At 40.3% G+C, this 13,677-nt stretch overlaps 1 protein-coding gene across 6 annotated transcripts; it reads left to right on the top strand.

Annotated features, from left to right (window-relative positions):
- The first annotated feature begins 3,011 nt into the window (after positions 1–3,011).
- Positions 3,012–13,597, top strand: plgrkt (plasminogen receptor, C-terminal lysine transmembrane protein). 6 transcript variants are annotated; one of them, XM_076758840.1, is made up of 5 exons: positions 3,012–3,206; positions 3,604–3,697; positions 11,071–11,201; positions 11,958–12,067; positions 12,347–13,597. In XM_076758840.1, the coding sequence occupies exons 2-5, from the start codon at positions 3,617–3,619 to the stop codon at positions 12,472–12,474; spliced, it is 450 nt and encodes a 149-aa protein (XP_076614955.1). In that variant the 5' UTR covers positions 3,012–3,206; positions 3,604–3,616; the 3' UTR covers positions 12,475–13,597. The 6 variants fall into 6 exon arrangements, with proteins under 6 accessions (XP_076614955.1, XP_076614952.1, XP_076614953.1 ...); XM_076758837.1 differs by having other exon boundaries at positions 3,037–3,271; XM_076758838.1 differs by having other exon boundaries at positions 3,037–3,271; positions 3,601–3,697.
- Positions 13,598–13,677: the final 80 nt, after the last annotated feature.

Below are 13,677 nucleotides of genomic sequence, written 5' to 3'. Positions count from 1 at the left end.
GAACACTGAACGACTGCCACGATAACGGCGACCTGTGTAACATTAACCCTCAGATTTAAGCCCAATTAAAATGACAGATTTTTGTCGCCGCATTGTGAGCAGTATCACTCTTCATATGAGTACACACACACGCTGTAAAGGTCGTTACATGCCGCATTTTTACAAGCCTTAGTCCAAAGTGCGCTTTCATTTTCACTGCCGCTGATCACACAGAGCAGGATCCAGCGCCACATTTTCTAGGAAGTGCTCAAAGGCGAGATATATTTACATTTACGGCTGAGCCACACGGAAGTAGTGCACTGTACTTACTGTAAGGAACGTCAGAGAGAACAAGCTTGTACAGCAAACAGCCATTAAACGGCTGTAACAGTGATGATAAAGGCTCAAATCTGAGCGGTCCACCCTCAACCGTCTGCACGTGCGATAATGGACAAAACAGCACGCTAAGACACGTTATAGAGACGTTTAGAAAAGAAACCAAGTAGAATCAGGCTGAAATATATCTGAAACTGATATCTGGTCTGTTCTCAGGTGTGCTTTCCCTCAGTCGGTTCAGGTGTACTTCAGTAGTTTCCAACATTACGCGACTTGTGCTGCTCGACCTGCTGATACACGCAAGTGTAATACTACTACTACTACTACTACTACTACTCATAATAATAACAGTACTTATCAGTGGTAGGAGTATTCAGATCCTGTACTTAAGTAAACAACATAAAAATGTAAAAAGTAAAGGTTCTGCATTCAAGTTCTTGCTTGGGTAAAACTACAGATGTATTATTATATGTACTAAAAGTGTCAACAGTAAAATAATTCATAATGTAGGAGAATGGGCCCGTTCACATCAGAATTACATCATTAAATATTGTATTACTGGGTTGACAGTACTGATTCATGAGCCTGTAGGGAGTGTTTTAAGGTTGTATCTGATTAATTTCAATTGCTTTAGACTGTCTGGCAGTTTAATTCATTCAAATGCATAATTTCGTTTTGTATGCACAATCTTAATCTGTCAAGTAACTACTAATTATAGTTATCAAGTTCAGTTGGGTAAAAAGTTCAATAATTTCCTTCAAAATGTAGTAGAAGTATATGGTACTAGAGAATAGGAGATACTAAAGGAAAGTACAGTTACTTCAAAATTAGACACAGCATTTGTGGAAATGTCCTGAGTTTCTTTCTATCGCTGACAGTGGCGGACTCACGCAGTCTGAGGGAAGGGGGCAATAATTAAATCAATAAATAAAAAGGGTACCTAAGAGGGAATTTTACCACATTTTTTCCACTGGAGAGACACTTCAGATGGTGCTTCATCATGTTTTTTCCACTGGAAAGGCTCCAAACCAAAACAACAACAATTCAACAGGGAGATTCGTGTTCACACAAGTCAATGCACGTCATTTGGAGTAAACTGGAAATTTGAGTGGGAGATATTCTAACACAATATATGAAAGAGAAGTTTACCTTTATACAGTTTCCATCAGCAGGCTGTCAGGTGAAGTTCCCATATACATGAAACAGACATATATCCCATAATCTTCACTTTGTTTAGCGCTCTCACTGTCCCATCTATAGAGTGACCTTTGTGGACTTTCCATCACTTCACTGACTGGCCCCTCATGTTGTCTGTGTTCAGACACGGATTTATTTCTGTGATATAGGACTAAGATAGTCATGCATGTCTTATCTTATCAATGTTGGTCTCACAAGGGAGTTTATTTTTTTCAAAACCTGTCATCAATGGTTAATTTCACCATACCTTTTGGAAACCCCTTGAAAAATCTGAGATTTTTATGGACTTTACTGCCCATATTACTCTCAGGTAAGACAGATACACCTGTCATTGTGGGAGAGGTTGTTTTGTTTTGTTTTTTTTACCTTTTGTGTGTCAGTTTAATTGTTTCTATATATTTCTTTACTAAATCAAAATCCTCCAAAAATCAGGTTTTATCTGTCCACAAAGGTGAAAGCTGGCAAAGAGTCTCTCACGTTGTTGTAATGCATCGATGTAAACAGATAGCTTAGCTTGACATGGTTCACTGCAGCATGAAGATTTTCACTTTGACTGATCAAGTCAGAACTAAAGAAAAAGCAGCTTGAGATGCTAACTGTGCAAAGTCCATCCATCCATTATCTACCCACTCATCATGTGCAGGGTGCTGGAGCCTATTCCATGTCACAGCATTTACATGCAATTCAACAGGCTTCAAAAAATCCTCTCATTATTTCATGTTAAATGGCTTAAGCTATTTTAAAGTAAGTAAAAAGCAATGTAACTTACTTTGGCTCATCTGGAAGTGGTAGCTGCTTGGACTGCAGCATTAAAAATCTGTTGGAAGATACATAATCTTAGGCTGATAAGGTTTATAACTGGAATACTCCACTGCTGTGATTTTCACCTATTTCTCGGGTCATCAGATTTCCTTTTAATTACTAATATTTGAGCACATTTTTAAATCAAGGAACACAGTACATAGGCTGTGATTCAAGCTCCCATGAAGCACCATTTTTCAGAAAAATATGTTTTAGTGAGCAGTAGAATATGAAGAGCGAAACAACAATCTTTAAAAGATGGATTATAATGTTGACTTGGATTCATAAGTGGCCCATAAACACCATTAGAGGGAGCCATTTCTCAACTAACTGCAACCAGCCTGGCTCCGTATAATGTTCAGTATTGCCAGGGATAGGCACAAAAGCATTTTAACACAAATACTGTGTGTATACTTTGTATATTGTATTCTGTATTTCTCAACCCCGTGTTTTTGCTTAAGGCTACTCAGAGCAGAATAAATTAGTAGCCTGCCTTGAATGATGACTGTGATTTGTCCCTAATGAAAAAATCACCATGATATTGCACTTTCATAAGTTTTCAATGACTTGTTTTGGTTATAGACTATCATTATTTACAATCCTACAAATTATTTTTTACACAAAGCATCCATTTGGGTCTAGGGCTGTTGAAGTATGCGTTTGTTTTATTTTGAAGGTTTGGCCGGAAGTACAGCCTTGACTCATTTCCGCTGATGATATTTTATCTTACAGGGCGGCTACAGGAACCGTAGGAAGGAAGTTAAGTGTGAGCTGTTTTCGAGGCGATACACACACGTTTGTTTGACACAGGCATGCCCTTGAACTAACGATAGTACTGCATTTGTGACCAGTAACATTTTATTGTTTAGCTTACCGTCTTCAAAGTATATTAGGTATGTAAAGGCGTCATTTGCAGTTAGCCAAGCTACCACTCAAGGTGACAACCCAAGTTTATCAGGTGAAGCGTGGGAGGCTATCTCATACAGTAATATTAGCAATATTAGCCGTACATTTATCACCTAGCAACAGCAAAAATGTTTAACGTTACATTCGATGGTGAGCATCAGGTTTTGGACTTAAAAACAGAAGAACAAGCTTTGAAATGAAGCTCGAGCCAGATAAGTGACTGAACATGGCAGACAGCTGTAACGTTGAATCACAGCACAGTGAAACACTGGTTTTATCTGGTTAAACAGTTATATCTTTGTACACTTCTGTTACTGCTTGTGCCTATGAGTTTGGTAACGTTTGACTGCAGCATAACTGAATAATTGTATTGTGTGTCAGCAGTAACAGCGCCACCATGGGGTTCCTACTGTCTAAATCCATGGATGCAAACTTCAGAAAGCAACAAGAATTCATGCTCCTCAATGCACGGCTGCAGGTGAGTGTCCTTGCACCCACTCCCACGGTATCAGAACTGCACTGTGCAGAGAATGCCTCATGCACCTGCAACCTTGTGTTACCTGTGTCAGGTGGAACATGGAGTTAAATGTTGAAGCAGCTATGCCTGAAGGCTTGTCCTTGAGCTACTGTGCCTTAAATTGGGCCACATTTGCATGTTGCTTTTGAGGAAAAGCATCTGCCTAAATGTTAATGTACTGCTGTCTAGCAAAGCATGTTGCACCAGTCAAGGCTGAATTACTTACTGACAAAGCAGGCAAAAGCCACTGTGTGTCACTGTGTGGCCATTTGATCAATTGGAATTTTTTTGAGGAATATGGGAATTTCTTTTGGCGCCTCTAAACCTCAAAATTAACTGATACAACAAGGACCTTTATCTGGTTCCTGCTTCATTATCTGAATTAGCAATACTGTCTTAAAGGGAGCTGCGGTGTTGAAACCTCACTTTCAGGTTAATGTTTCACTTAACATTGTACTTCCTGAAAAATTTTTTTATCATATTTCCACACAGCAAACATGGGGCCATGTAATAAATTCCATGGTAGTCCATCAATTGTACCGGTGAACCCAGCTCACATGGACCTGAGTATAAGCAGTTTTCTATCTACAACCCTGATTCCACAAAGGTTGGGTCACTGTGGAAAACATTTGATGTCAGCAACACATTTCAAACAAGTTGGAACAAGAGCAGCAGAAGACTGGGAAAGTTGTGGAATGCTCCAAAAACACCTGTTTGGAACCTTCCACAGGTAAACAGGTTCAGTGATAACAGGTGATAGTATCATGATTGGGTATGAAAGGGGCATCCCGGAAAGGCTCAGTCGTTCACAAGCGAGGATGGAGCGAGGTTCCCCACTTTGTGAACACATGATTGGATAAAGGATATTACTACATGAGCCCAGGAACACTGCGTAAAACTGTTGTCAGTAAACAGTTTACAAATGATTACATTCTGCTTTTGTTTACGTTTTACACAGCGTCCCAGCGTTCTTGGAATCGGGCCTGTAGAGGTGTCGAAGTCAGGGATACCAGCTCTGTTTGAATCTCAGCATTTCCATTTAGAGAACACAGGTTTTATTGCAGTCATTATTTTTAGTTTTTTTCATTTTAACAAAGGATTGGGGGTTTTTTTCTTCACCTTTTTGGGGCCAATTTGTTGTGATTTATTCATGCCTGCAAGCTGCTGAGCAGCAGGTGGGATGTGACTGTCATAACACCAATGACATTATCCAACTGACGCCCAAAAGGTTTGTTGTGTTTTCTGCCCTGTAATTTTCTCCTGCTCTCTCAGCTCTAAATGTGTTAGAAGATGACTAACGTTACTCAGTGATGGCAAAGGTTTGGCAATTGAGTTTCAGAGAGCCCTCATTTGGGTCGTGACAGTGATTCACAGGTAAATATTATCATTTTACCATCATCTGTGTGTCAGCTTTAAATTATTTAAAAGCATACGTGACAGTATTTTCTATTTTAATTTGGATTAATTTAACCTTTCATGTCTGGGCCGAACAAAACATACTCAGGGTCGTCAGATTGGCTAATCGTCAGATGTTATGTTAACTGCCTCTAACAGGAAATAGTTTTGCTGCCTTTCATCTTCGGCGATGACGTTTGAGTGAGATAGACCCCAGCAATTTCAGAATATCTGTGAAGCAGCAGCTGTTGCCTCCCCCTGCATTAAGACGTCAAAGATGATTGCTCAACAATGTTTTCAAGTCACCGCACTCACAGCTAATTGATCGTTTCCTCGCTCTCGCCTGGTGGACTCTGAAGTCAAAGTCTTTGGGCATTGTGTGTGAAACACGGGGTCCATCTTAAACATTACTTGATAATTCATTAGTTATGGGTCTGTTTTATGACACGTTTTCCTGAGTATGAATGAAATGACATAAATGACGTTTCAGTCCACTTCATATTCAACAACGGGCCTTGGCTGCTAAGAGAAGGTAAAGTAAGTGAGCAAAGACCTTCCCAATATGTTTTTGATTTGTTAGATTTCACTGGTTTTTGAGCCATTGCAACCATCACTTACTAAATATAATGTAAACGCTAATGATAAATAAAAATTCAGCTTGTTTAGCCCCTTTCAAAAACACAAATTTACTAGTACTTTCCAGAACGTAGACGCCCTAACCAGGAAGTACTTGTCATACTCATATGTATTAGAACACAAGGTGATTAAAAATAGCTCAAGGCTGATCAGATAGAGGAAAAAACAACTTTTAAAAGAGGATACAATAAAACAAAGAGAATAAAATGACAAAAAAATACCAATTTTCTCACCTTTGCACAGCTGTTAGCTCTACAGGTCCAGAAACTCAGTCACACAGTGCTGAGGTAAAAATAAACCCTGCTGTTTTAAGTTAGATTGGGAGGACAGCTAAAACCCACAGGTCAAATGATAGAAAACAAACCCCAGGGTGCTTAAGAAGCTTAACATTGAGGCTTCTACCATGTCGTGCCTTGTAGGGAATTAATGATCGCAAAATTATTTCTATTGGGTCCTGGGACCCAGTGTACAGTAGCTAAAACAGATGTGCTGACATCTGTTCTTAGTTGAACCGTGGTCATGGTTAAACCACACGATAAAGGCAAGAAGAGCTTTCTCAGTACCCAGGAACGACAATATGTTTAATATTAACTATAATGTTACAATTTTAGATGATCAGAAAGGGACCAGAAACAGGACTCTGAAGAACCCCCACAGTTAATCAAGCATGACTGATGGATGTGTAGTTTCAGGGATACAAACCAAACCATTAACCAGCATTCGTGTCATATTGACGAATGATCAGGATTTTGTAGCAACAATACAAATAATAGTATTCAGGACATTTAAGACAAATAACAAGGTAGCCATAATATCTGTGTATGTGTCTGTTGTGGGTTGCTCTCTCTCTCTCTCTAGGCCTTCTTCTGTCTCCTCGTTTAGCATGTGGACCATGATGATTCATGTGTGTCACTCTTCCAAGTATTGTCCAGCGTGCTTGCAGCCTTTACAAAATGTCAGTGAATTTCCCGCTCAGCTCTGCTCTCACTTTGTCACCTTTGGAGTGGACTCTTCGTGGCTCATTTCCTTCTTTCACTTTTTCTCCGCTGCCTCTTCCAGTCACTGTTTCTCAGTCATTGTGTAATCTTCCACTGCTTGTCCAAGCTTGCCTCTGAATCTATTTGTCATCCCTTTTTGATGTTTCTGTGAAGAGACAATGTCTTCTACTGTTAAAGTGCACACGTAGGTAAAGATAACAGTGTTGCTTTTGTCATTTTGAAAAGTAACTTAGCTTAGAACCCCAATTCCAAAAAAAGTTGGAGCTCCAAAAACACCTGTTTGGAGAATTTCACAGGTAATCATGTTCATTGGTAACAAGCGATTGTATCATGATTGGGAATGAAAGGGGCATCCTGGAAAGGCTCAGTCAGTTTTTATGGAGAACCACGTTTATATAACCAAACCTCAAAGATTGAAGCTCTGAGAGAATTGGACATTTTTAAATGATACCCAATTTCTAATCATGTCGACAGAAAGCACAACGTGTCGAGCAAAGCAAGCTTCTCTGGAGGCATCCGAGATTTGTGATTGTGATGGATTTGGATGCATTCGTGCTCACATCTGTGAGGTTGGAAGTTGATTTAGTGGCTGCGTGTGTGTGTTTGTGGTTTGATGAGTTTGTTCCTGTTGGTGACTGTGAGTGTGGTGAAGTAGCAGATGGAGCACTAGACGAGGACTGGCTGTTTGATGCTTTGATACAAGGCCGTCGAGTTTCCGGATGTTTGAGAGCTTGTGCTGGCACGGTCTGTGATTGGAGTGTTCATCAAATTTCCATGAGGATTCCCACATATCTGAAACTCAATCCCATGTCATCTGCATCGGTGCTGATGATGCTCAGGGTGAGCAGGGTGGAGGTCGAACAGTGTCTGTGCACAGTCTGGGACATCTGAAGCAAGAGAGCAGGCAGTTGGGCTGAGATGATTAATGTAAATTTTATGTTCAACTAACTTAATCCTCTCTGTTTATAGATTCAGTTCTAATTCATCAAGAACCAGTCCACTGTTTTAATAATTGTGAGTTGCCAACTTAATAACAGCACTGCATTCACAAGCTGATTTCTGACTAGGGAAATAATTTCTGCAGTCTGCAGAATTGCACTTGAATGCATCGTTTAGGCAGACTTCATGAGCAAGTGAGACAAGTGCCGTTCAACCAAGTGGCAAACTCCCAGTCATCAGGTGTCGGCTTTTGTCTGAGCACATTACGTTGATTATACTCCACTAAGACATTTCCATGTCCTCTTTTGACTTCTTGTGTCCATTGGAAGACCCTCTTTGACTCAAGGGATAACATCATTACTAACAAGAAGAGGGTAGCTTTTAGATTTCAAGTTTATGAAACATCCAGTATCTCTGGTCAACTTCCTGTTTTGTCATCCAGAGGACAGCATGTATGACTTAGCGGGAGGTAATCACGTCATTACACATTTCTTGCTCCTGGGGGCCATAACAGTTCTTCGAATGGATTGGTAATTTCCCCTTGCTGTCCTTAGAAAGGTGTCCAATCAAAACATAATTAAGCTCTTGACTCATTAGCAACACATGTAGCATTTGGTTTCTGTTTCAACTTCATTTTTAATGAGGCGCTCTTGAGTTCGGGATTGTTCAGTCCTTTGGCTCTGCAGACCCCACAATTACAGAACACACAGCGTGGATTACAGAAGCTGTTCCTGTGCTTTCCTTTTCTGTGAAACAATGCTCCACCCAGAGTTTATCTTGAGTATCAAGCACATGCCTGAGGCTTGAAAAAGTTTCTTAGCTTCCCCCTTCCTGGAGAGAGTAGCAGTTATAGTCAGCTTGGTTACTGTCAGGGATTTCTAAGGTTAGCAAGTTTCATGACGAACAGACGCAGCAAAATTTACGCAGAATTTCATACGTGTGTTCCCAGTCATGATTAGATAATGTGTTTTGTTTTGTTTCTTTCTTCACCTTAAATGTGTTTAAAGGGATTTTTTTGAAGTTGTAAGGCAACATTAACTTTGTATTAAAGACAGGATATGAATAAAGTAGAGCTAAAACGGACGCTTATTTGCATTAGTCTTTAATCTGACAAGCATTTTGTGCATTTATTGGTTAAATGTTTGGTCTATAAAATATCAGAAAGTGGTGAAAAATGTCAGTGACAAATCCTCAGAGCCTGTGGTGACGTCTTCAAATTGTCTTTTTTGTCCATCCAGTCATATTCAAATGTTCAAAATCCAGTGATGTCCCGTTCACTCAGCCCTAAAATCAGTCCTTGATTGACTCTAACTGCATTCAACAGTGAACTATTTACCAGACAAGAAATTCAGTTTCAGCCATTTACAGGGAATACAGTGTAAAATAAATGTTACTGAATGTGTCTGATGACGAGTTGACTAGAAAAAGAAAAGAGCTGCTTCTTTGTTACGTGAGGGTGCTGAGCTGAAGCCAGTCACTTGAGGTAAAAAGCAGAAACCTCCATGGTGGAATGAGCAGCGCAGTTACACCACGAGTCCTCCACAATCAGCCTAGCAGCGTGTTTAAAAACCACACTATATTAAAGGGTTGATTGTGCTTCATTAGCACAAGTGCCTCTTAGTCGACTTTTACCTGCCAGTGACGTCTCAGCCCGGTGATTACAGCTTAACCCTCCGGAGCGTCTTAATTTCACCCGTATCCTTCTCCTCTACTACTGATGTTTATTATTAGTCACGCATTTTAGTCATCAAATCACCCCACTCAATGTTCTTCACAGAGTCTCAAGAGGAGAACACGTTTCGTCATGTGTTAACCACAAAAAGTGTTTGATTAGTGCAATTTCAATGTCTGTTTTTTACATTTGCCCTCTGATATGTTCAACCCCGATTTGGAAAAAGGTGGGACGCTGTGTAAATCGCACTTTTGTCGCTTCAGAATGAGCATATGAGCATTAACAAAAACTGCTGTCAGGCCCTGAGGGAGGCTTGACTGATCATTCTTACTGTTATTTATCCTGCTTGACAAGTTAAACACATTCAGTGCTGGGAGCTGGTCAATATGGAGCCGACTCCCTCCTAAAGCATTGTTGAATTAGTTATGACTTGTCCACTCAGAGGCCTCCTGCACCATGCAGCCAAGCTTTAAAATGGCTCATCCTCCTTTGTTCTGTCCTAACGCTTCTGTCAGTTCCCTGTGTGTACATGTTTTGCCTTGTTTCTCACAAGGATGCTTCCTGGCTCAAATTTCAACAGCAGCCCAAATCAATCATGGGAGTTGTCGCATTGTTCAACATCCACCGTTGAATGAAAATCTATGCGAATGACTCAGAAGCCGCATGTTTTCCACATTTTCATCCCCCTTTCCTGCATTAATAAATAAATAAATAAATAAATAATAATAATAATAATAATAATAATAATAATAATAATAATAATAAATCACGTTAAGTTTATTATATAGCACAGGTTGATGTATTTTTAGACATTTTAATGACTAAATGGTCCTCTAATGACTCATTGGCTCAACTCAAGTCATTCTGCAAACGTGCTGGCCTCAAAAATAGATAGTCTGTATTCGTCACTGTTCACAGGGCTCACCTATTTCATTTCATTCACCTTAACTCCAACGCCACGTAATGTTCATTCATTAAGGCATTAATAGAGAGTTATTCATGAACACGGGCCCAAAGTGAGACAGCAAAACGTCGCTCCTCCAACATGTTTTCTTTTCTTTCATCCACTTGACGTCATCGGCTCACTCGAATGGTCGCTTTTTCTTAACCTTTGCAGCATCAGTGAGTTAGTGTCACTTTCCTGTTTGGTGGAAATCAAAGCTCCTCTTTGACATGTTCACTCTGAGAGAATAAAGGCTTTTTGAATGAGAATGTCACTCCGTCATCTCAATAGCTGTTGTTATGCAGGAAGCCTGCATTTCTCTGCATGCCGATGTGAGTGAGCGTCAAACAGGAAGCAGCAGACAAAAGGTCCATCTGACTGAGGGTCATCAGCGTGGACACAGTGTTTCTGAGGCTGGACGGTCTGAGATTTAGAATATTTCCCTTTTGATTTCTTTTAAATACGTTGCAATGTCCCCAGACTCATGTTTGACATGTCCTTGACATTTACTGCATTACAAACTGGAGATCAAAGAACCCAGATATTCATTTTTTCCACATAAGCACATAACCTAAGAAAACATGTTGTAAATTTGGCTCTGAGCAAATTGTGACCAAGAGATGTCCTGAATGGGACATTTGGGGGTTGGAGACTGAACTTGTCAGTGCTCTCTGGTGGACACACTACATAATGAAGATGCTGTTTCTGAATGATCTTATATATGTGTGTGTGTGTGTGTGTGTGTGTATAGATGGAGCGTCAGATCCTGATGCAGAACCAGATGAGAGAGCGGCAGATGGCTATGCAGGTTGCCTGGTCCAGAGAGTTTCTCAAATACTTTGGCTCCTTCTTTACGTTGGCCACGGTGGGACTCACTGTCAGGTGAGTTTTGTGTGTGTTCAGCTCTGATGTGCTCACGGAGAGATGTTCTGTTTCTAACACACACAAACACACACTAATAATGCACGGCGAGGGAACAACCTGTATCAGCTTGTCATGTGTGGGCATGTTCCTAATGAGCTTTCATGGCTGTTTGTATTTGATGCATTTAAGTGAAACTATCGACCTCTCTGTCAAATGATTTTCTTATTGCTATTGATGGCCACAGAAGTGCGCCGCTCACTTGCATTATCATCATATAATTTGTCCAGTTATGTGATAATGGACCATGAACTCAACAAATGCCATCAAACTTGAACGTCTCGCCTTCAACACAGCTGATGGGAGGCGTGATGAGTGCCATTATTTTCTCTACATGTCTGCCATCAAGCTGCCTTCATCTGGTGGCAAAGCTAGCCATTGATTGTTGGTCCGTGGCCCCCACCTTCATGCTGGGTGCTTCACTCTCAAATGACATTAGATAGTTGTTGTAGACACAGCTAAAAATCACATGTCGCCTATAGGTGGCACTACAGCAACATGACACATTTAAATGGCTGTAAACCAGCAATCATGAGGCCGTTTCACTGGAACTTTATTCTCATATTCCCAATATTTAGAGATGTAAGTCATCATAATGGTCTACTCTATTACTGTATGTACTTTAATGCAAATCACACATTCAGCCTAAATGGAAATTCATCTTTTTATCACATGTTGACTGAATTCTCTGGTCTTTGCCTCTGTACTTTTCTTCAGTGCCGTCAAAAGAAAGAAGCCAGTCCTGCTGGCTCCCATCTTACCTCTCAGCTTCATTTTAGCCTTCCATATGGACAGCGCCTATGGGACACTTATTTATCGTATGCGAGGTGAGAGTGTTAGTCTTTAATACAGGTTGGGAGAAAATAAGCCGTATTCATTTGCTACACATTATCATTTTGCATACAGTTTATGTTCTTGTAGTGAAACCACACTTTTAAATACTAATTCTGACCAATACACTTGAACTCATGTTCAAGCAGCTTTAAACAAAATACTGCAAATCAACAACAACATACACATATGCATGCGTACTTAAACTAAACAAACTAAAACCAGCCATAGTATAAATATATTCAACCTCATTTTTTTCCATATTGTACCTTTAGGGGAGGCTGAGAGCATCATGGCGTCTGAACACGACCGTCTGGACTTGCCTCATGGGATTCCAACGTTCGATAGCATAGAGAAGGCCCGCCGCGCTAAAAGCAGCCTCAGCTCCTTGTTGGAGAAATGACGTGATCATGATACGATCACAATCGTCCAGTCGACACATTTAATCCTTCTGCTTTTGCTTAATTATGGAAAAAAATGTCCATACCAACTGCCTTTTTGACGGCATTGAGTCTATGGTTTGCACTAATTCTATATCATGGACAGTGAGTCAAATCAGCCTTGGTGTCAATGGATATAAAAATGTTCATGTTGTTTTTGTGGTCATTGTTATTAGAGGTGCATCAGTTGCGACACTCTTCGGCACTGAAGTGTTCTTAGCTTTATGAAGTCAGTCTCTTCAGTCTCGCTCTACTCGTGCTCAGAAGGCTAGTTGCTCGACCACAGTGATTGGCTGCTCCACCTGAACACGCATTTTTGTTTTTGCACGCTTTCGGTTCAAACAGATGATGATCGGTCTGTTCCCAGATGATCCGTGAAAAGTGCTGCCTTAAGCTTGTTACACTCTGTGTTATAAAGAGAAAAAGTGTGAGATCATTGTCAGGTGTGTAAGTCTCATGCTTAGTAAGAGTTGAGAGGCAGCCCTGTATGGCAGCATCTATGCTAACCTGTTTAGCAGCGACAGTTGTTGTTTTCTAACGAGCAGTCATGCTGTCGTCAAGCACATGACTTGAAGCCTGGCAGCATGGACTCTCATGTTGCGTTAAAGCTGCATTAGATGATTTTTGACCACTAGAGGGCAGAAAGCCACTCACAATCTGAGTTGTGTACATGTACCTGCTATCTGACATGTACTACTGCAATATACACACGTTTTTTAACTCTAGTTTGGATCATAATCCAAACATTAGACATCTGGCACAAAGACCTAATGGAGTTTTAATGTTTCAGATTCTCAACACTGCAGACATTTGTCCTGACAGCCAAAGATTGTTCAAACTGTATCCCTAAAGCTTTTTGTCAACTGAAAGAGTTCACTTGCCAAGGTTGAATTTCAGTGCTAAGGAAGCTATCGTTAGCATTGGTGCACCTCTAACTTTTATTTTAATTATCACAGTAGTATTCAGTGGATGCAGAATATGACAAGGTGCTGATATTTATGCAATATGTAGTCACCATCCTTTTAAGTCCTATTTGACATCATGGAAACTATATTTATATAATCAATAAAAAGACATTTTGCAGACTTTCTCTTCTCTAATCATCTTTTGTGGCGAGATGCTGCTGTGATGCACTCCTCCAAAGCTAAAACCTTGTATAAACTCCA

Source organism: Chaetodon auriga, chromosome 19 (genome assembly GCF_051107435.1).
Source record: "Chaetodon auriga isolate fChaAug3 chromosome 19, fChaAug3.hap1, whole genome shotgun sequence".
Classification (NCBI taxonomy): Eukaryota; Metazoa; Chordata; class Actinopteri; order Chaetodontiformes; family Chaetodontidae; genus Chaetodon; species Chaetodon auriga.
The sequence above is the reverse complement of the archived record's forward strand: the minus strand, read 5'-3'. Positions and strand labels throughout refer to the sequence as shown.